The sequence below is a fragment of the Nestor notabilis genome, unplaced genomic scaffold, assembly GCF_000696875.1.
Source record: "Nestor notabilis isolate BGI_N333 unplaced genomic scaffold, ASM69687v1 scaffold14774, whole genome shotgun sequence".
Taxonomy (NCBI): Eukaryota; Metazoa; Chordata; class Aves; order Psittaciformes; family Psittacidae; genus Nestor; species Nestor notabilis.
This window is the reverse complement of record NW_009927010.1, coordinates 23691-46625: the sequence shown is the minus strand read 5'-3', so window position 1 is coordinate 46625 and position 22935 is coordinate 23691. Positions and strand designations below refer to the sequence as shown.

General features: G+C 39.5%; 1 protein-coding gene across 1 annotated transcript; it reads left to right on the top strand.

The window, feature by feature from the left end:
- Positions 1 to 318: 318 nt before the first annotated feature.
- Positions 319 to 22308, top strand: FAM208A (family with sequence similarity 208, member A). Its single transcript, XM_010013863.1, has 21 exons — positions 319 to 405; positions 1259 to 1331; positions 2650 to 2741; positions 3082 to 3240; positions 4721 to 4848; positions 6050 to 6081; positions 7333 to 7438; positions 7868 to 7971; positions 8083 to 8186; positions 8422 to 8494; positions 8619 to 8693; positions 10152 to 10857; positions 12621 to 13053; positions 14147 to 14291; positions 17332 to 18275; positions 18944 to 19066; positions 19657 to 19816; positions 20479 to 20587; positions 20749 to 20927; positions 21009 to 21164; positions 21776 to 22308. The coding sequence occupies exons 1-21, from the start codon at positions 388 to 390 to the stop codon at positions 22306 to 22308; spliced, it is 4452 nt and encodes a 1483-aa protein (XP_010012165.1). The 5' UTR covers positions 319 to 387.
- Positions 22309 to 22935: the final 627 nt, after the last annotated feature.

The window sequence follows — 22935 nt, the reverse complement described above, 5'->3', positions numbered from 1 at the left end:
GGGAAGGCATTGAGCTGGATGCCTGTAACGAGTTATGCTACAAAGATAACACTAAAACATTACTGCACAGGTTTGTTTGAGGGGTGTCTCTTCCTGAAAAAGTAAATCCCTGGGCAGATGAAGCCAGTGATATTTCTTGTGGTGTAATGTTTTTGAAATTGAATTTGAGCATACTAGAGACTCATTCAGCTTAATCTTCTGATTACTTTTATACACTTGGGTCTGCTAACATAGATGGGGCCTTAAAACATTGACACTTGAATGTGACAACAGAAATTTTTCTTCATGTGTTAATAACTTTCTGTTTATTAGTACACAGAAAAACGCAGAGAGCTGAAATTTGATGGTCGCCCAGAAAAAGAACTTTCTGAAACCTATGCATTTCTGATGGTTGATCGGCCTCAGGTAAGGGAAAAACTCCCATCTAAAATGCTTTCTCTTGTTTTTCAGTTAGAAGTTTGGTTTTGTTTTTTAAACTGAGTGTTTTTATTGACACACTTAATCACTAAGTTATGTTTTGCAAAATCGGAAAGAGAGATGATACTGTGTCACCTTTTAAGTCCTTTTTTCCCTACTGTTTGAGGTTCTCTGTTTATATGCTTCTCTGAAGTATCCTCTGTTTTAGGCTCTGCTTCTTAACTAAAAAGAGATTTCTGGATGGCATGTTGGTTTTTAGTGGTTTTGTATTTGTTAATTATAAAAATGTGTGTTTTCATTGCAGTTGAGTTTTGGTGTTGGGGATTTTGGGGGGTTTTCTGGTTGTTTTGAATTGGTGTTTTTTTCTGCGTCAAGAAGAGATTACCTTAAGGAGCAGGTAACATGTAATATTAGAAAATGGATCTTATTGTCTGTGTCTCTTCTTTGATCATACATCTTTAATGACAGTGATGGACAGGGAGTTTTTGTGGTTTTCCTGCTATTATAGAGCCAGGACTTCCTAAGTATTCAATCATATTTGCCAGGTTTCCTTCTGCTTTGTGTATGAAAGGCAAGTAATGTTCGTAAAGTGTGTTTAAGGCACGGGGAGGCTGCTGTTAAGTTACATGTGGGTCTATGTAACTGCTTTATATTGAGCATTTGACTTGTACAGTTTAACAGTTTGTATTGCAGTTCAGCCTAGGTTTTGCTTGTGAGGCTTTTTGGGGTTTGTTTTTTTGTTAGCTCAATCAAAATTGTGTAATTGTTGTTTCTCACTGTTCTGTTCGTATTCTGGCTTTTTTGATGGACTTGCTTAAACAAAAATGTCTGTTCTCTTCAGATCCAAAGCATATGTGAAAAGGGGCTGCAGGTGGGCCACTCCAAAATAACAATTCTCGGCAGCCCTTCCATGGGTAACTATCTTTTGATTATATGTGCTGGTATTGTTCAGTGTGAGTTGGCAGATAATGTGATGCAGTTGTGTAAACTTTCAGTCCTTTTCCTATCACTTGTTGCAGGAACATCGCAGCTTAAGTATTTTTAGCAAAGTAGATTGACATCAAAACATTATTTCGTAACTCTGGTTTTGACTAGTTTATTTAATTCCTTTCCTACTGGGAAGACCTAATTCTCATTTTGGCTTAAGTCGAATAAGTATGTCGTGTCTTCCCTGTACAATAGGGAGGCCAAGGAACTAATGCAATCTATGGCTGTGTGCTTCTGTGTTTGTATGTACATATCTGCATGTATATGCATTCAGAAATACCTAATGGCAATTGTAGCTCAGCTTAGTATTGATGTAGTTATAAAGTTCTTGAATCCACAAATCGAAGAAGAGCATAGGTGAACTGGAGACCTGGAAGTGTCACAGGGTGTTAAGAAATCTGAAAGTGCAGGATTCCTTTTTTGCAAAGGTTTAAAAATAGATTGAAGAGTAACACGATACAGAGGTGACAGTATGAATGTTGAAAGCAGGAGAGATGCAAGGTGAGGAGAACAAAGGTACATGAGCATGTAATTTTTTACTTGTTTAGCCAATAAAGGTTCTGGAGCAATTTATCAAAGCAGTTAAATACAGATTTGGAATGAGAGCAATGTAAGCAAACTGGCTGCTTGTCTGAGTAACTGAATTCAGGTGATCTCAGGTAGTCAGCTAGACCAACAGATGCAGTGTGTGTCTGAGGCCTTAAAAAATCTATGAAAGTATGGTTGAAGTGTTGAAAAGCAGGAACTTATTTTACCTTTCCATTTGAGTGTCAGTTTACGATTCCAAAACTGTGTTTTTGTCAACAGTATAGGATGAAAGATTGCTGAAGATGCCAGTATTTTCCTGCCTTATTTCTCTATCATATCTTTGTTGCTTGTCTCCACATCATGCAATGGGACATTGTACAGAAGGACGTCAGCTCTTAAAAAAAGTCCCACCTGAAAACAGCATCTGTAGAGCCTTTGGGCAGGCTTGGCCTCTTGAACACAACACTGTCAACAGTTTGGGTGTGCTCCTTTCAAACTGAGCTGGTGACCATATTCTGCTGCAGTGTTTCTTGCTGCTGTTGGTGCGAGTAAATATTTATTCTGTTGTCTTGAAGCTGCAACCTTTCACCTTTCTCTACTCTTGCTTCAGAAAAATTACTGTGTCTTTATTGTTTGCTATATGTTGACCTTGTAATGCTTTTTAAACATCTAATAAAGTTTGGATATTCACCGGAATGGGATTTTTTATATTCTCAGGTGTGTATGTCTCCAGGTATGCTGATTTATTGCAGCCTAACCCTCTGGAAGCTGGAGCAACTGGAGATGTGATTGTTTTTAAAATAATAAAGGTAAAATTATCTTGCCTATTCTTGAGGGATTCTATTGCTCACTGATAAAATAAAGGTGGTTTAAGCCTAAGTTGTTCAACTTCCATTTGCACAGTTGTCTGCTTGTAGAGAAACTAGAACCCTTCCAGGCTTAAAATCTATTGACTTTGAGCTTAAAAAAAAGCATTACTTTTTATAGAAGGTGAAAATGTTTTGTTTTCTATGAAAATAACGTACTTATGTAAGTTGCTTTTTTAATGGCCTGTTTCCATTTCCCTGCTCTTACTTCCTTTAGTACTTGAAGCAGTTTGCCAGATTTCAGGAAAAAGCTTATGCTTACAAATCTTCTGCTTTATTACAGGGAAGAATGAAAAGCATCTATGACCACATCGGTATGAAAGCAATGGAATCAACAGTAAAGAGTGCATTAGATCCAACACCAAAGCACGAGTGTCATGTTTCAAAGAATGCAAATAAAGTGACCTCCTTGTTGGCTTATCGAGCGTACGAACTTACTCAGGTAGAGGAATGCTGTGCATGTGTTAACTTCTTATCTATGAACTTGATAAACAGAACTGTTAACATGATGGAGATAAAATCACTGAAGATATAACAAATACTGAGCATGTCCTGTAACGCTGCAGTCTGGTGTATGTTTAGCAGTAGCCCAGAGATGCCTGTATTAGAAATTAAGAACACGTCAGTCTCTCTTGTTTCCGGTATATATAGAACCATAGAATAGTTAGGGTTGGAAAAGACCTTAAGATCATCTAGTTCCAACCCCCCTGCCATGAGCAGGGACAGCACACGCTAAACTATGTTGCCCAAGGCTCTGTCCAGCCTGGCCTTGAACACCTCCAGGGTTGGAGCATTCACAACTTCCTTGGGCAACCCATTCCCGTGCCTCACCACCCTCACTGTGAAGAATTTCTTCCTTATATCTATATATCTGGACCTGATAGAGAACTCCTTCAAATCAGGATATAGGTGGAACAGGAAATAGGGAAAATAACAGGGACTGGAATGTAGGCCAGGGAGGAGAGGAGAGAACATGGAATTTTTAAGTGTAAAAGTAGAACTGGCTAGGAAAGAACAGCATTTTTCTTTTTTATCCCTGTTCATCCCTTCTTCCCCCCCCCTCTTTTTTTATTCTTTTTTCCCTCCCATTTTTTTGTTTCCCATACCAGATTCTTAGGTCTGGAGATGGGGAGGGGAGGACAAAATGGGATCAGTTCCAGGCATCTCTGCTCCTCCAGCTGTTCACTGCAGTAATCCATTGCAGTTGGATTATTCTGTCAAGTCCATAGATTTCAGGATACTTAACTTGAAAGCATTCTCTTTAGTATTGCAGCTTCTTTTGACTTCTGTGAATCATAGCTGGGCACTAAATCAGATGGCTGGCAGATGAATGTATGTTTTCATTTCTCATACGGACTTGCCTGAGTTAAAATTTTTCTTTAACATCAGAGTTTTGTGACTGCGCTAAGGATAGACTCCAGAACTCAGCAAAATACTTTCCTCAGTGACTTTTTATTTTATTTGTCCCTTGCCTCATCAAGAATATACTTTCAAATAAATGTTACAAAATTATTTTTTCATTCTTGATTAGCTCCTGAACTAGTGTCCATCCTGTCAATGTTTGGTAGAGGATGGAGGAGTAGGTGAAAAAATACCTCGATTGTATTACAAAGTACATATGAGAAGGACATTGAGTAGCTTTTTTAAGTATGACCTTTTGAAGAAATAGGCTGTTGGTAAAACAAGCGTAGATGTGAATTATTACAGTAACTTACAACTGGGTTTATATACCAGTTAATGTTTGGCATAATGGGTTTCAAACAAACTCCCTTTGTTTAAGTAATGAATCATGAGGTATATTTTGTCAGCTCTTCTGTGAATCACAGTACACCTTTCAGTGAAGAAAGGCCATGGATTTTAGTGTGTCTGCAAAATGCAGTTTACCAGAGTTGTAATTAACGTTGTGTTCACTTCTGTTGTAGTACTATTTTTATGAATATGGTTTTGATGAGATCAGGCGAAGACCAAGACATGTGTGTCCTTACGCTGTTGTTTCATTTACTTACAAAGATGAAATGGTGCCAGTACCAAAATTCTTGCCTCCATCAAGGTAAGCTAGAAAATGAGTTTTGGAAAGACTGCATGCAGCATGAAGAACTCGTAGCTCTTGGCAGTAGCTTAGAACAGATTTAAGTGAACAGTGCTGAGATGAATGGACATGTTACAGGGACTTAGCATCATAAATATTTCTAATGCAAAGCAAGAGGTGACAGAATTGGTTTTATGCAGCAGGCTGGCCCCTTTAAGAAGCAGTTCTGCTGCTGTCTTCACCTACTCACCTTCTGCCTAGGTGGAACCCATGTGTAGTGGGTTGGGGTGTTTTTTTTCTTTTGGTTAACTAAGGAAATTCAGACATAGAAATGTTCACAGCATTATCTTGTTTGGTATTTGTCCTGGGTTTATCTGTAGCAGTCATTTTTCTCCTTAGTAGCTGGTGCAGTGCTGTGTTTTTGATTTTCAGCCTAGGAACAACGCTGATAACACCGATGTTTTTAGTTGTTGCTCAGTAATGTTTACTCTGACCAAGGACTTCTCAGTCTCATGCTCTGCCAGGGAGGAGGGGCACAGGAAGTCGGGAGGAAGCAAAAAAACAATAGCATATACTTATTTCAGCCTTATGGCATAATGCCTGTATGCTAGTCTGATGGCAGCAATGATCACAAGCACCTCTGAAGTCAGCTCTGATTTAGAATGAATTTACACTTGGTGGTGGAGCTGTGAGTGAAATGGCCCCTTGTTATTTCCCTTATCATTATTATTGGCAGCAGTAGTGGTTTCTATTATACCTTAGTTACTGGAGAGCTGTTATCTCAACCTGTGGGAGTTACATTCCTTCGATTCTCCTCCCCATCCCTCCGGGAGCGGGGGGAGGAAGAAGGAGGAGGAGTGAGCGAGCAGCTGCGTGGTTCTGAGTTACTGGCTGGGCTTAAACCATGATAGTATTCGGAAAGTATTCTCTGTATACTTCGTCACTGAGCTCTTCTCTGGTGTTGTCTTCCTGCTTGTGGAGAGAATATTGAAAGGAGCAATTGATTACAGATACAATATGATACCTATGCTGCTAAGAAGGCATCCAGATGTGGGGACTGTACCGTGTAGTGCTAAAAAATAGTGATCAAGATACCTGATAGCTTGAGGTTAGAGAGCGAATTACCAGTCTTGCTTTGTTGTTGAAGTATCCTTAATGTAAAACTCAGTAGCCAGAATTTTCTGTTTCAACCTAGTCATTCTGTCTTTTTTCGTTTTGATAGATCAAACAGCTTCAACACAGACAGAATTATAGGTAAGAATACTTTGAAATTTACAGCTTTTATGATGGAGGTATGGAAGGTTGTGGACTTTTTTCCTCGTGTAGCTTTGTCTTTAACCAGCTTCATTATGCTGACTGCATACCTGAGTTTTAGTGGTACTGGGTGATCAGACAGGTACCTTAATGTGTATCTTCTTTTACCAGAACAAACCAGAACTGAACAAAATCAAGTCTTCTTTTCCCCCCTCCTTTTCTACTTATAGTACAGTGGGAACCTAAATTCTGCTTCTGAATCTCCTTCTCAGTGGCATTTAAATTAATATGATCCTCTGTCCTGCTTTTCTTTTGAACCTTATTCCAGTAAAATATTAATGTTTGAAAATGGTTGACAGTTAAGGTAAGGACAGAGGATACTATTCCACAGATGTTGGCATCAAGGGTGTGCTTATATAGGCAGGTACAGGTGACATACCAACCTCCTTTAATCTGCTCAGAGCAGATTAAAACAAGCTAGGATTGTAAATACTCTTTCTGTTACCTTTTAGCTTATTATTTACTATATTTTCATCTGGTCTGGTGTTAGCATGGAATTTTCTCTGTACTGCTTTTGGAGATTCACTGCCTTTTTATTGCCATTTCCTTTCAGTCCCACAAGTGTTTTTGTCACCAAAAGTCAGGAGAAAAAAACTCCTTGATACTAATACAGCATTAAGGATCAGGCACTTCTTTTCTGCAGTGCTGAGTGCTAGGTAGAACTTCCACAAATCAAGCACACCCCATGCCCAGTTCGTCCTTACATTTATACACCAAAATTACAAGGTAGTGCACTCCCAGTTACAATGATTGGTTGGTGATTTGCACGGCAGAAGGGTTTTCACCTGGGCTAGGGTCTTGATCTGTGGCTGTGCTTTTTAGTATTATGATGAGAATATAATGAGGATAGTTCAACACCCTAATCTTACTTTGTTGCCAAGCTGGCTGGCTCGGTATCTGCCTTGCCAGGTTGTCAAATAACTCATCCCTTATACAATAGACCCTAGGTGCTTTGGTTATGGTCTAGAGAGTAAGGACTAAGGTTGCTACCTTACAGAGAACAGGGACTTCAAGCAACACAGCATCAGATTTCAAGTAGCATGGCAACCCATGCTAACATAAAGGCTAACTTCTTAAATCAAGATGTTCCTATAGCTGTTTCACAAACAAACACAAAATACAGAAAGATTCAGTAAAACATAAGATACTGCAACAGTTTCACTTAATCTTCCTTTCTCTACCTTAATTTAGATAAATATAACTATACGTTATGGAGGGGTCAGCTTTGGAATAAAGGCAAACTTTTGTGCCACGTTTCCTTGAAATCAGCACTACGTCCTTTCCTTCCATGCAAGCTGTGAGTACTACCATTTAAGCAGTAAGTTTAGAATATTGGTGTGTTAAAACTCTTTCTGGTAGAGTGGTGAATTTTGGATGTATTCAGGTGAAAATCCAAAATACATACTGACTGGACATTTTAAGTATGCTGACTAGACTCTCGAGTTATGTGTGTCCAGAGCTTCTTTTAGCACATGCACACAACTGTCAGCATCTCTTTTTTGTTTGCTGTTTTCTTGGTTGGTTGTTTTTTCCTCTGAAGTGGCAGATGCACCCCTTTGCAGGAATAAACACCACTGGCTCACGAGATAGTCCAAGGAACTGATTTTTAAGAGCATGTATTGACTAATTCTTACTTGATCAGTGAGGGTAGGACTGGGGGTGTGGGGTGTGTAAAGAAGTCTTTATCTTTTTTTGTTTCCTCTTTCCCCCCACCCTTCCTCTCCAGTCCAGAGAAGTTGGACATTGAAAAAGTTGTGAGCATTGATCAACTGAAGAAAAAAATTTCACCAGCACTGTTGTATAAAGAAACTTACGTAGGAGCAAGAGAAGGTAACTAATTCCAGCTTAATTTCTTAAAATTTGGAATTTTTAAAAGTCTTCTGAATTACAATATTGTTTCTTTTTTTCTTACCTTCTCTCTCTACCTTTGTGTCTTGTCAGTGTTGAAGAGTGGCATGTACTGTAGCCTGTATGAAGTTGTGGAGAAGTCCCGTTCTGGTAGTCACTTTGAGGGTTTACTTCAGAAACTAGAGAAAGAGAAACTTGTGAGTGCAACAGATTTTACTATTCCTGTTCTGAAAAATAATGTTACTAACCCTTAATTGAGGTATGTTACAAGATCCATGATCTCACTAGAATTCCTTAGCTTGGCATATTCTTAGGTATTGTATCAGGGCACTTCTCTGCCCATGATGAAATTTAGCTTTACCAGCAGTAAGAGTATTCGTAGTGAGCAAATGTCTGTGCTTGATCCTGTATCCTCTTTTTGGTTGACAACAGGTTCTTGTGAAACTACTTCCAGACAGAGGATTTCTTTTTCTTCTTTCTCCTTGGCAAATGATGTCTCCTTATGGTATGCATATCGGGGTTTTTGGTTTTGAGTTGGGTTTGGTTTTTAATTTTAGTGGGGTTTTGAGTACTAGATTTTGAAGAACAGAGGTGGTCTTCCCAACTGTTGCTATTTTCTTGCCTTCTAGACCAGCAAACTGGACGGCCCCGTATGCTGCATGCATTGTTTCTGTTCCCAGAACCTAGAGGTGTAGTGAGCGCAGGTAAGTTTGTTCAGTGTTAAGAGTGGCGTGTACATGTTAGTTTAGATTCCATTGAAGACCCTGTAGTGTTACATAACTAGGAATAACAGTTTGCATTGGTTATGGTGATGGTGTTCAATAGTTGCATGAAAGCAACTATTAAATAACGTGTTCTAGGTTCATTTTGTTCATGTTTGAGAAAGTAAAACTTTGTTCCAATTTCTTGATTGTATATTCTAGTAGAACTGAGCATAAGTAGCATTGCACAAAGAGGTTTGAGGGTTTGCTTTAGCCATCAAAATATCTGAAAGTCTTCATTCAGTGTACCTGTTGGGGTTTTGGGTTGGATTTTTGTTGTTGTTGTTTTTGTTTTTGCATTGGGCTATGCACCAAAAACTGAGTTAAAGAACAAAGAACATAGTGATACAACGAGGTAATAAAAGCTAACTAAAGGAATTTGGCTTTGGGATCAAACTTTAATCTTTTCCAGTTGAAATTTGCAATAATTCCTGCCAGCAGCAGAGTGCAGTCCTTTTTGGCTTGCTGTGAGTTAGAAGTGATATTATCAAAACATAGCTCTTTCCAGGTATTTCAATTTTACAAAGAAGTTCTTGTCCTAAGTCCTGGCAGCTTCATAGGTTCTTATGTCTATATTTCTGATTCAGCTAACTCCTTACATTTTCTTACGTAAGTAACAATTGTGAAAATTGAATCTGTGTTAGATTGGGTAAGAGGCGTGATATGATGCAAGATGACATTTAAGGTGTGTGCATGCCAGTTCCTTAAAAATCCTCCAGTTCTTGCTGCTCTGACATTTCAAAGACTTGTGAGCTCCAGTTTGTGTCAAACACAAGGTTAATCACTGGTTTGAGACTTCAGGGTGTTCCAGTGGTTGAATGGAGAAAAGTTTCAGTCTGTGATTGGGAGGAGGGGCAGATTGCTCCTATTGCATCTCTGATTTAGTGAGTTGTATTGCTTTGGAAAGGAATGGAAAAAGCTGTGTAGGTTTCTGCTGGGTTACTAAGCTCAACCATTTTGTAAGGGTCCAGTGAGCTTAGAAGCAGCACAAATGCGTTGGGACTGCAGAGGAAGGAGTAATACTTCCCCTGTTTCTTGTAGGGAGCTGTTAGGCTGCTTCATAGTAAACCTTTTAGTAAGCCTTTGAAGCAGCCTTCTAGAAGGGTCAGCGAAGTGGTTTATATTCACAATGATATGTGTATCTAGGATATAGGTTACCACAGAATCATGAAAATGAGCAGTTTATCGTGACTGTGAGTAGGTTAACTTTTAAGTAGGCTTTAAAGATGGTTACCTTCCCCCCAAAAAATCGCTTTCCTGGCTTTTGGATTACTTCTCCACAGTAATTCCAAACTGTCTTTCACCAAATATATATAATAGAGAATATTGCTAACTAGTCATCATTTATTTATAACTTTATGATTTGATTTTAATTGTGAATTCCCTTTTCTCCTATGGCAGCACAAAAAAGTGTTCTACTTGGAACACAGAAAAATTCAAGTACCGTGCACGAAAATCAGGAAATCATTCCAGAATTCACAAAGTTTATTCAATCTCTACATTTTGCTTTAATCCAGTCTCGTAAAGATGCTACTGCAGATTTCAATGCTGTTGTGGAAAAGTATATACATGAGTATTTGAAAAGAAGCTGTAGTGGCCCTGGAAAATACAGAGAATTTATATTATATCGGTATGAATCACGGTTGGATGAAAAAAAATTTCTTTATTCTGCTCCAAAAAATAAATCTCATCTTGACAGCTCCTTGCAAAACTATATATTTGGGTGTGAGGCATATCAGCTACCCGTTTCTAGAGCTATGGAACTGATGGAGGGAAATCAGAAATCTCAGCAGTTCAGTCCCATCTCAGATTATGAAGTCATAGAAGAAGACTCTGATTTTGCCAATGCAAAAATTGGGAAAAGAATCCATGCAAAATACGAAGCCAAGAGAAAACTGCGTCATTCTGGAGATTATGATCCCGACAGACTCAAAGAACTTATTAACTTAATCCAGAGTAGGAAAAAAACCGGAAGTGGAGATTCTGATTCTGAAGACTCTAAAAATAAAAGCGGTCTGAAAAGGAAGCTGGAAAAACAGTCTGAAAGTTTGAGGAAATACTTTAAAATGAGTGAATCTGCAGAGAACAGTTGTCAGTACGAAGGTAAGTCAGTGTTTGGAGTTCCTCTTTAAACATTGTAATTTAAAGCATGCTTAACATTTAATCTGTACAGGTTGAATGTTTTGTACATGCTGTGGATATTTTAATGCATGGTGGTTCTTTTAGACATTGGCCTGAGATCTATCAATAGAGGTGAAGTTGATTTTTATATAGGTTGTCTCTTTCTAGGAGACAAGTTAACAGCATTTGTCATGGAAGCTGCTTTTGTTCTGCTTCTTTGGAAAGAAGGCAGACTTCCAGAGCTTGCTTAGCTGTGGGACTGTGCGAAGGCTTTCTCCTGTAGAGTACTAAGCAGACTTGATATCGTGATGTCTTTTGCAGAGTTTGACTTTAGCCATTGCTGTAATTCTTTATGGCTTCAATACCCTCTATAATACCTGATAAATTTAGATTGAAGGGGAGAATTAAACTTCTCAGCATGAGCACAGTTAAATTTTGAAATAGCCAGTAATGTGCGTAGTGGAACTGAAGAAACAACCTAATAGGATTGAGATTGAATTACTCTACATGAAATTATCTCCACCTGATAATGATCACAGATACCATCTGATACTTAGAAAAAAAAAACCCAATCTCTCTTTGATTTCTGTTTCCCTGACCCGTTTCCCGAGGCAACGATCCAGGCCTTCTTCAGAAGGAGGAAATGTGGGGAGAAGGGAGGCTCAAAGAGGGGGAATCTGCATCAGGCAGCGGTCATTCTTGTGTGTGTGAATCACTTTGGAAGATGAAGTGGCTGATTGTAGGAATAAGTTTCCGTTTTGAGAGGGGCAAAAAATCCTGGCATGTGTGATGGAGGAAACAGGGTAGGCTACATGGTAGATCTTGGGATTCCTCCTGCTTGGAAGTCTGTGAACTTGCAGAGCATTTTACATTGATGATTAATGTAAAATAGGTGAATGCATACCTGGCTGTAAGCAGAAGAGTGTCTGTTTAGAACTGAGTTTTTACTTAACTCCTTTAGGGGTTCCAAACCTGCAATATCTATCTATGGTTTGAATTCCATGTTTATAGAACCCTAAAAGTAATTTGTTTGTCTTGCAAAAAATTTTACCTAAAATATTCTGATCTTAAGTATCTAAACATAATTAGATTTGTTTTAGTCAAGCAGCTTTTAAACTATTCCCTATTTCCACATAGGATAAATGAGTTTGGGGTTCGTCAGATGCTTAAAGTAGTTCTTTGGCCTGTCTCTTCCCAAGGATAGATACCTGTGGTATTTACTCATCCAAGGGGATGAGGATATAAATAACAACTCTGTTCTAAAGTTATGTTTCATATAAATAGGTGTGATAATGTTTTAGAATTACACTTAGCCTAAGATAACTTGGGAGGTTACATGTTAAGATACTCATCAGCTTCTGGAGCAACAGTGAGAAAAATATTTTAGACAAACTTAATTTTTCTCTCAGCAAGTGGTAGAGACTTTTACAGGGTGTCCATAAAATGCGTGGATCATGGTATGCGACTTCTATTAAGACATAAACCAGTGTGTTACTGAGTGACCTAAAAGCTCCCTAGTTATTTACCTGGGAGAGGCTATTAGCTTTAGAAGCTGCCCTTTTATCAACATCTACCTGTTCAAAATTTTTTGTTAAGAAAATAAATGTCTGTGTAATATCTGAACTGATGCTGAGGAGTGAGACTGTGGGTATGTGGCTGGTGTTCGGGGGTGGGAATCTGATTTTGCTTTTCTTTGAAAAGTTAATAATGGATTATTTTTCTCCTCTTGCCCCTGTTCTAAGGGGGCAGAACAACCTTGGACTTGCCACATGCTGTTTTCTCAATTAATACTGGTCTTGGTGGACATGATCCTGACTTGAGGGAACAAGATGTATCAGACCCTGCTGTTGCTGACCCACACAGCCTCATTAAGCTGCTTTTAGAAACACTGGCTAGTGCAGGACACTTGGATTCATCGTTGGTACGGTCTGTAAATCAAACTTTAGGACTAAGCAGTGATGAAGAGGATATGAGACAAAAATATGAATATGAATCCATTCCAGCACAGGACAAAGATGATCATGAGCTTCCCAATACTGCTCAGGCTGAAAATGTTCACTTTAAGGACCCACAGAGCCCAGTGATACTGGAAACTGATGTGGCATGCTTACCCTACCCTGTTGATGTGGATCTACAGCTTTCCACTAATGAACTAGGCCTTGAACAGACACTGCATTTAAAAGTAAGTGCAACTGCCATGTAGGTAGATGCAAATACTGAATGTACTATTTTCATGAAGAAGCTTTTCTGTTTGGTAGGAGCGTATATAGAATCATATATGGAAATATTCTTAACAATAGATGTGTTCCTGGTTCCTTCTGTCTGTTCTTTCTGTGACAAAATTAAGAAAACCTGGAAGATGGTGGTTTGGATATGACAACTTACATACCCATATCAGCAGTGTCTGAGTGAGAAAGCGTTTAAGAAATGTGCATAGTGGAAGGCTTGAAGTGCTCTGTGGATTGTTAAAGGTGGTTGGGGAATGGACTTTGTTTTGTTCTGGTGGGAGCAGAGTTCAAAGGTTCTGAGAACCTAAATGCATGCCTTGCTCTGTCTGTGCCCTGTTTGTGTATGTGTGTTCCATGCATGCTTTGCATGACAGCGTATAACTGGCAGAACACCCTTTGAGGAAGGCTCTTGTCCTTAGGGTTCAGAATGCCCCAGCTGCCTGCTCAGTCACAGTACTCTCTGCACAGTGGTTGTTCTATGATCTCTGTTACTAATACTTTGAAACAAAGCTCAGTTTCTAAGTCATGAAGCACGAAAGGTTTGTCCTACCTGTGCTCTCTGTGCTCTTTTGCTTCTAACCATCTGGAATGTGAGATGAAATAGGATTGTTCAAGGGCTTAATACCAGTTGCAGGCAGTTCCTCAGTAATGCCAACATCTCATGGCTTTAGTCAGCTATTGACACAAGAGCCTGAAAAAGGCAAAGGAACAGACAGTTTGTCTAATTTTTTCCCCTCTTTGCCTCATTTCTTCCCTGCCCCACCCAGCTTCTCTACCTTAAGGCATGTGCTCAGGACTGCCTTATTCACTTAATGACAGACCATCAGCCAAGACATCTGTCTCAGAAATTGCCAAACAGGTGAATGAAATACATAAGTACCACATGTGAACATTTCCAAGTTTGACTTGCCTTGATTGAAGGCCAGATTGCCAACATGCTGGTGAACTCAGACGTGTTCTTGCTGTCAGCTGTTCAGAATGTAAAAGCTTAGTAGCTACCAAAGAAAAGAAAGAAAGTTTTGAGCTGAGAATTTTTGTTCTTTTTAGGAAGCGAGCACTGGGAGTGTAAGTGGTCATGAAGACTACAGCCCCTGTCCTGTTACACCTGTAGAGCATGTTCATCGCAGGCAACGTTCCAAATCAAGTAACGTAGGAGAAGTTGGAATGCCCTGGAAACTTATTCCAATTACAGGTAAGATGGGTTTAACTCTTCTGTTGCTACAAATAGTGAGTGAGAACTTGCTCTAAAGGTTTGTACTTTTCATAGATCCCGTTGTTGGGTTACATGTTGGTACACAAGTGTATATACTATGCAGCTGTTTCCGATATTTGGTTAATGCAGAAATCCACTGGATGAAGACAGATACTGGTGGAGAGAAATGTGAATATTTGAGTATTTATCTGGTGAAGTACAAAACTGTTTTGAATTCAGTGTTTGAACTTGCTAGGTTCTGCTGACAGATTGGATGGGCAGATAACTGCAGCTGCTAATCCAAAATAGTAATGAAAAATGTGTTTTCACAGAAAGTAGCCTACTGCTTACCTCATCAAGCTCTTCTACTGGAAGTGCTTCCAAGTCTTTGGGCTATCTAAATATTTAAATCTTAAGTAATCATGTGGAAGCAGCATCTTGTTCTGCTTCTTGATGAGTCAACAATGTCAAGTCTTCAGAGCATTAAAGCATGGATTTGAAGGATGTGAAAACTGGGCTTTAGGAATAGTCATCAAGAGCTCTAAATTCAAGGCTACAAAATCAAGTCATGTTATGACTAAATCCAGGTAGAATTTAACTGCATTCTCCCAAGGACAAACTGACTGATTTCTGATCATATTCCAGCAATGCTGGAATCTGTCTCTTGGACATCCAGTTGCGTAGCTCAGCAGCTCTCTTTTGTTTGTTTGGCTGAGAAGGGAGGAGGGCTGGGGAAGCAGTTTTCCCCTCACAGTGTTCTTAAGCCTTTCAATGAAATGATGGGGTGATTCTGGATGATACTTTCTGCACTTTTCAGGGCCAAACATCAAAAATCTGTTCTGATATTCTGCAAAGTTGTAGAGTACGGATGGAACATTGTTTCTTTCACTCCCAGAGGAGCATACACATGAGAGTATGGTTGTTGAGATAACCAGTTAACTGGATGATTAAGCATCTAAAAACAAATGCATCATAGGTGCTGGATGTGGGAGTTCATGCAATTGACTGACAGATTGCACAGGCACCTGGGAGACTACAAATCTTACTAGAAAGAATAGTATCTTTGGAATCATAAATCATACTTAAATAGTTGCTGAAGTGTTTATTTGGGATTTGCTCCCTGCTCATGCATTTGTTTTTGGGAAGACTTGTGACCCAAAGGTTTAAGTCCATGAGGGATGCCACCTTCAGAGAATTTAATTTAGTAAGGGTAACTTTAATTTAAATCATCCTTCTTTTTTAATCCATTTTTATTTACATGCCAGAAAATATTTAGGGTTCCATATTCAGCAGTATATCTCTCTGTTTAAATTCTGCTGAATGCTTTTAATAAAATCCTGTAGTAAACCCAAAGGCTTTTGGTTTTTAAAACAAAGTTTCTTTCTTTCTGTAAAACTTTAAATAATAACCTTTGAGGAGTAAACCTAATCAGTTCTGAATCATATGTATCTTGAACAGGTTTTTCCTAATATAATTGTTACAGAAACTTGGCATCACATCAGGAGGAGTGGATGGGATATTAAGCTTTTTTTAGTAACCTCGGGATTTGAAATTTCCTCTGTATTGGGGGTGCAGAGAGGAGAGCTGCAGAACAACAGTTCATGGTTAAAAATCAGTATTCAACTGGTTAGCTGTATTCAAATGTAAAAAGTTACAAAAACAGCCCCAAATTTAAAGCCATAGTATAGCTTTTAATCTTGTTACTAACACTTCTTTTTATAGTATGTACAGCATTTCTTGTTTACAGTAGTGATGTAGCTTGTAAGTGTTGAGCAGCTTAAGAAGAATGAGATTCAAAACATTTCTTAAGTACCTTATATCCGAAATGAGCTTAAACTAAGTTTAAACTGTTAACATTATAATTTGATGCCAAGTTCTTCAGTCTTTTAAAATGAATATGCAAACTATAAATTTGGGTTGACTCAAAAGTTGTGCTATGAAGGATAAAGAAAGAACATAGAGTTTCACTGACAAGGATAACAAAATGGAAGTGTATCTCTGGTTTCTGTATAACTCTGGTGGCATAAAGTAACTGTGAGGTGATACTGTCAGTAGCAGACATTTTCTTTTAGATCTGGGTGGATGTGATCAAATTAGAAACTGAATAGAACTTTAACTGGCTGCAAAACCAACTGCCTTCCAAAAGAACACTTTCAGAAATTGCCTATGCTGTGTTGGTTATTGCTTCTGTTCCAGAAATGTGGTTTTCTGCTTACAACTGTATTTACTGAATATTAATACAACATGTAGAAAACCCTCAAACAAAATCAACAAAGGAAACCTCCTTTGAAGTGTTTATGGTACAAAAATACCTGTGTATATCTGAAATACCTGGGTATATATGTATCATTACTTGCAACAAAGTGTTAAATTTGGTTTAAAACCGAACAAAACCATAGTTTTGAATGTGGATGATGAAGAAAACTGAGTGCTGCAGCATGATCTGGGGTGTGGGTTTGGAGGTTTGGATGATGCAGGGTGTTCGGCACTCCATGCAATGTATTATTCAGTGTAGCAGTAAGTACCCTGAGACTGGAGTCCTGCCTTTTTTAGCCAAACCCTTCTGCTCTCAGTTGCGAGGTCGGATAGGCAGCCCACAGTGTGCAGCCTGACTCCGCGGGGCTGTCTGTGGTTGCAGTAAGCCCTTTGAAAGTCTGAGGATTGTAACCTAGTAGCAAATGAAAAGATTTGAATAATTTGTCACTGTGCTTGATTTCTAATTTGGTTTGTTTAGTTGGGTTTTTTTTGTGCTGAAGGCAGTTCTGCCACGTTTAACCAGATGTTATCTGTGGGACTATTACTTGTGTTCTCCTTTTTGAGCAAACTTTGACTTTATTGTCTCACCATCTTAGGAGCTATTAAATGTGCTGTGCTTGTGTACCTCAGCAGACAGTAACACTTGAGTCTTTGGATTTAAGTTGATTGGCGGGGGAGGCACAACATTAATGCAGTTTTAAAACCATGTTTTGGAGGTTTTAGTGTTATCAGTTGTGCATGACTTTCAAACATGAGATGGTGATGATTAACTCTTCCTATATAGGTCTGAAATCACCAGAAGAACCACTGGTGTATTTACCGCCAAAGGATGCCTTTCCTAATGACCCCCGGGTAATAAATAGACAGAGAAGTTCTGATTATCAGTTTCCGTACTCTCCATTTTCAGACACACAAAAGGGGACAGCAGAAGATGAGCTTTATGCAAGACAAGTGGAGAAACTGGAAGATCAGTGTGGGCTAGCAGACCACCCTTTTGCAACTAAGCATTCCATTAGTGCAGTAATAGAGACTACACTATTAGAAGAATATAATCTCTTTGCAAGAAAGATTCAAGACATTTTGCAGCAAAAGAATATCACCTATGTCAGTGGTATGTCCACACCAGTCTTCTCTGCCCAGGAGAGGATAATGAGACTTTCTGAATACATCTGTTTACGGGCATCGGAGATTTCTGTCCAAGAATATATAGAGACACTGAATGAAAAGCTGCATAGCGTTATTTTGTCGTCTTCGTGCATTAGGCAAACCCCCCCGGCTGGTTCTAGTCCTGAGCCAGCAGAGGGGGCTGGTAACACTGTGCCGAACCCGCTGCCCGACACGCTGCCCATTTGCAGGGACTCTGACACGGTGCCGTTACCGGAGCCGTTGTGTAATAACGTGGTGGAAGATGGGGATTCTAACGAGCAGCGTGCATCAAGCTTGCCTGTAGTGAAGGAGGAAATAGATCATGTGAATGCTAAAACAGAGGACATGGTGACATCTGAGCAGATCTCTTCCAGCGGTGATCTGACGGAGGTGCCAGAAAAGACACAGAAATCCCCAGAGAACTTCAGCATTTCATCCCAACCAGCCTTTACTGATTTCATAAGCCAGTTAAAACCAGAAGTATTTAACAGTTTGGTCAAAATTATTAAAGATGTACAGAAAAACACTGTGAAATTTTATATTCATGAAGAGGAGGAAAGCGTTCTCTGCAAAGAAATCAAGGTAAGTATGTTCCAGTTCAACTTCTCTTTAGTGTTAAAACAGACTAGAGTGCTTTTTAAATCACAGTGTATAAAGCTGGGCTTGCAAACATACGGTAGTCTGGAATCTGTTTCAGAAGAGGTTGAATTGTGAAAGTAGGCTGTCCTGTCCCATTCCTCCTTTGAGCTTCTGAGGCAGTCTTGCTTGTATTTAGTTTTTATGGAAGTCTGTCTCAGAGTCGGAAAGCAGAACAGCCTGCTTTCTGAAGATACTTTTTGGGGGGGGGTTCGGGAGGGGGAAAGGAGAACATATGAGAAGTTGATGCTTTGAGGGTTTTTTACTTCCTGTCCAGTTAATAGTACAGGTAACTTTTGGAGGTTACTGTTCTGTATTCAGATGTGTACGACTGAAGTTGAGGTCATAAAACCTTCTGGCTTTAGTTGAAAACTTGAGCAGTTTTGATAGACTGACAGTTGGCCATTTATGTGCAAAGAGCAACTGATCTGCTGAAACAGCTGATTTGCGTGTGCTGCATCCTTCTGAGTAGTGTATGGCAAGGACAAGAAAAGCAGTTCCTCCAAGATTGACCTGAGTAGAAAACTTAGTTGATGTGGTCATCATGTGGGGGTGGTTTTGGCCGAACTACCTATTCACTTTGTATTCACCCTCTTCTCTTTCTGTGGTGGTAGGAATATCTTACAAAGTTAGGTAACACTGAGTGCCATCCGGAACAGTTCCTTAAAAGAAGAGCTGATTTGGATAAACTGTTGATAATTATCCAAAATGAAGACATCGCCAACCTCATCCATAAGGTACTCCACAAAACAAATGTCTACTGTAGAAAGCAACTGTTAGAACAGTGAGCCAAGCTCATGTTGAGCAAGGCTACTTTCTCCTAACAGCACAGGATTTAAACAATGCCCTGTGTTTAGCTGCTGTTTGAAGAAACAAAAATGGTTGTGGTAGATGACTACTTTTGGTCCATCATAGACCCCTAACTCCTTCCACCTCCACATATGTTCTAATGCGTATTTATTCTTAGTAGTTGTAAAGTTGAAGAGAGGCCTGAGTAGTCCTGCTTCCAGTTCTATGATGGTGTAATGGCAAGTGGGGTTCCTGTAGGCATTCCCACCAGCTGTGGTTTAGGAACCTGAGCTGGACAGGACAAACCATTACTGTAAGTGCTCAGAAGCATCAGCATTAACCTAAAGTTTAATGAGCTGCCACTGTCTTATTCATGCAGTGTTTTTGAGAGAGCACCTCCCAAGGCAAGAGAAATCTGTAACTCTTTGAAAATGTGTTCTGCATTTTGATAGTTGACATTACTCAGTAGGGAAGTTCTGTAGTTCCCGGTTCTGTATGAGCTTTGGTGTACATCTCTGCTTCATAACATTTTAAACAGATACCTGGCCTAGTAACTTTGAAGAGGCTTTCCTGTGTCAGCTTTGCGGGTGTTGACAGTCTGGATGATGTGAAAAATCACACTTACAATGAATTGTTTGTGTCTGGTGGCTTTGTTGTGTCAGACGAATCTGTCCTTAATCCGGAGTCCATCACTACAGGTAAGTGGGATGTTTCCTGAAGCTTTAAAACACAGACCAGAAATGCCCAACAATTCCATACACGCGAGAGGCGCCACACTCACCACAGTGCCAAAGCACATCTTCTAGTTTCCAAGTCTTCTAATTTTTGTGAGGTTGTTGGAGAACTTCAGTTAATTCAGTCTCTTTCTTACCTCAGTGGATGTTTTGGAGAACACGTTTCTGGGAAACATGGGGACTTAAAGATCTTGTCTAAGTTTGTGTTAGATGGTGTAGTTACGTATGTGGAACCTTTTATTCCCTACCACTCACTCCACAAATCTGCTAGGGAAAAAATATCAAAACCCTACATTTTTTCTCCCCACTTTTTTATTTGAAATGGAATAGTTTTAACAGAGTTACCAGTTTTTTAAATAGATGTTTTAGCAAGGCAGATGGCGTGACTGAATTCAGCTTTTACATAGCAAATTACCACTGTTAGGCATCTGACTTGCAAAAAAAGCAGCCTAGTTTTGGGATACTGTTGTTGGCTGATCTGCTAGGAAGAAAACCCAGAGTCCTGGGCCAATGTTCATAGTTGTGTAACTACACTTTGAAAACAGCAAGATTTACGTATACACTGAAGCAGTATGTTCGCTTTGTATACCACAAAATGTAACTTTTATTCAATATCTCTGAAACAGATAAGCTAAAACAGTTCTTAAAATTTCTGGAGGATCTCAACACCCCAGATGGGAAATGGCAGTGGAAGGTCCACTGCAAAATACAAAAGAAACTTAAAGAGCTGGGGAGGTAAGTAATGCTCTTCAACTACCAGTTGTTAAAATGCTTCAGCTTTAACTGTGCTTTCCAGAACCCCGTTAAGTGGAACTTAGTCTGTCTTTTGACCTGATTTTAATGCTTAGACTGAGCTTAAATCAAATATCTAACAGCACACTTTTCCCCCATTGTAGGATGAATGCCAATGCCCTGAGCCTGCTGACGCTTCTGAACACCTATCAAAAGCAGCACTTGGTTGAGATTTTGTCCTACCATAATTGTGATTCTCAGACCCGAAATGCCCCAGAATTGGATTGTCTTATCAGGCTTCAGGCTCAAAACATACAGCAGAGACATGTTGTCTTCTTAACAGGTAAAAAAACTAACGAATGCTTCTCTCCCTTTTATGGTAATAGGTGCCAAATATTAATACAAAATCTTTTTACGTATCTAGAAAAGAATCTCAAACCACTTTCAAATTATGTTGATAATGGAATAGTGGTTGCTGCTGTCGATGACTTCATGCACAATTTTAAAAGTCTCGTTGGGTATCACAACTCGGTCACTGAGAACAGCTTTCCTCCTGCCGACGCTCACGGAGCCAAATCAGGTAGTACGAAACACACCTAAGGCTTTATTTACTGAGTTAGATGTGTGGGGTGGAGGGCCTGGGGACAGCGTGCCTGTACGGTCGTAATGAACACTGCCGCTGGCAAGGAAACCCCAACTCACAGCTACTCCTTCTCTATTCTGAATGATGGGGGAAAAGCAGCGGGGCTGGAGCACCAGAGGAGGTGTTACACACAGCTCCTAGGCTAGCAGGGTGCTTCAGAAAGTAGGAGTGGTGTAACCTCTGTTCTCCGGAGAGGGGTGGACTTGAAACTGAGCTGTTGGTAACTGTACTCCTTTGACTGATCAAATAATCACCTGCTGTGTAACTTTAGATGCTGGTTTGACATTAACCCCCTTGGAGCTGGGAGTTGGGATTTCCCAACACTAAACATGAACACAATGCGCAGAAGCTTTAGCATCGGAATAACTGGACAGTCACACAGAGGGTTAAGTGTGTGTGTTGATTAAGTGAACAAGAGTGGCAGAAGACCAAGACTTAAGTGATACTGGACTTACAGACCTGAAGCGTAACACTGTGAGCAGTGTATAGCTTTTCTAACAAAAGTGCATATTCCAATAGAATAGGACTTTCTCTTTCTTCTAATGTAGTTCTTTTAGAAAGCGATGAAAAGGATGAGGAAGACATGTCTCTGGATTCAGGGGATGAGACAACACAAATAGAAATCTGCAGTGATGCTCATGTGGAAACTGCACAGGCAGAGGCCAAGGGCTCAGATTCCAAAGAAAGCAGCTTCACAGTTACGGAGTTACCTCCTGCAGCACCTATTGCCCTGTTGGAAAAGACTTCTAAAATTGACTTGGAAGAGATACAACCAATGACTCCAGTTTCTACAACATGCTCTACTGAAGGAGAAAACCACAATTCAGCTGAACAAGCTCCTTTCAGTAACTTCCAAGTTTACAACAGTCAATTAAACATGTCCCACCAGTTCAGCCACTTTAATGTTCTCACTCACCAGACTTTTCTGGGAACATACCCTATCTCATCTGCAAATCAAAACCAAGAAGGGGGCAACTATTTCCTATCTGCGTACAGCCAAAGTGTGGATACAGGAAAGTCGTCATCGCAAGGTGGCTGGGATGCAAGTTGTGATTCTTCCAGGTCATACTCAAACCAGTAATAAACTCCCAAGTCTCTTTTTATAAGTTGCTGTGGACTTTTCTGTTTCTAAAATGGTGGAGTAACAATTTCTATTTTATTCTGGAACAAAATGTTTCTTGTTCTTGATCTCCAATGTTTTCTTGTCTTATTTAAAGGCTGAGGGCCTGCACCTGTTGGAAGCATCTGAAAACTGAAATAAATATATATTTTCTAACATTATTGTACTTGAATTACCTTCTTTGTTGGCACTTTTAAGTTTTGACATTTGTATGTGACCTGTACCTGGGCTTCAGTTTTTGAGGGTCTGTTTGTTTAATTGTAAAACTGAATGTTTGCCTAAAATATGTGAAACAGCGAGGTTTGTTTTTGGGGTTTTTTTTACTGTAAGAGTATCCAATCACATTTCTTTCATAAATATCAAAACTTATGTATTTATTTGACACAAATTTTGTACAAATGTTTTTACATGACTGTAAGTCAGTGTAGTTTAATGACTAGAGGCTGGATCTTGGCTAAATACCTCAATCAGAGTAACCAATGGTGCAGTTCCATTACAAAATAAAATAAACTCTTAATGCACAAGGGACTTGCTAACACATTGTATTGTTTGTGGGGTTTGTATTCATTCCAAAGCCTGTGAGAAACA

Coding starts and splice junctions, on each gene's coding strand:
- FAM208A (XM_010013863.1), top strand. Junction 18,276..18,943: donor TTCTCTGCAAAGAAATCAAG/GTAAGTATGTTC, acceptor CTGTGGTGGTAG/GAATATCTTACAAAGTTAGG. Junction 19,817..20,478: donor TCCGGAGTCCATCACTACAG/GTAAGTGGGATG, acceptor TCTCTGAAACAG/ATAAGCTAAAACAGTTCTTA.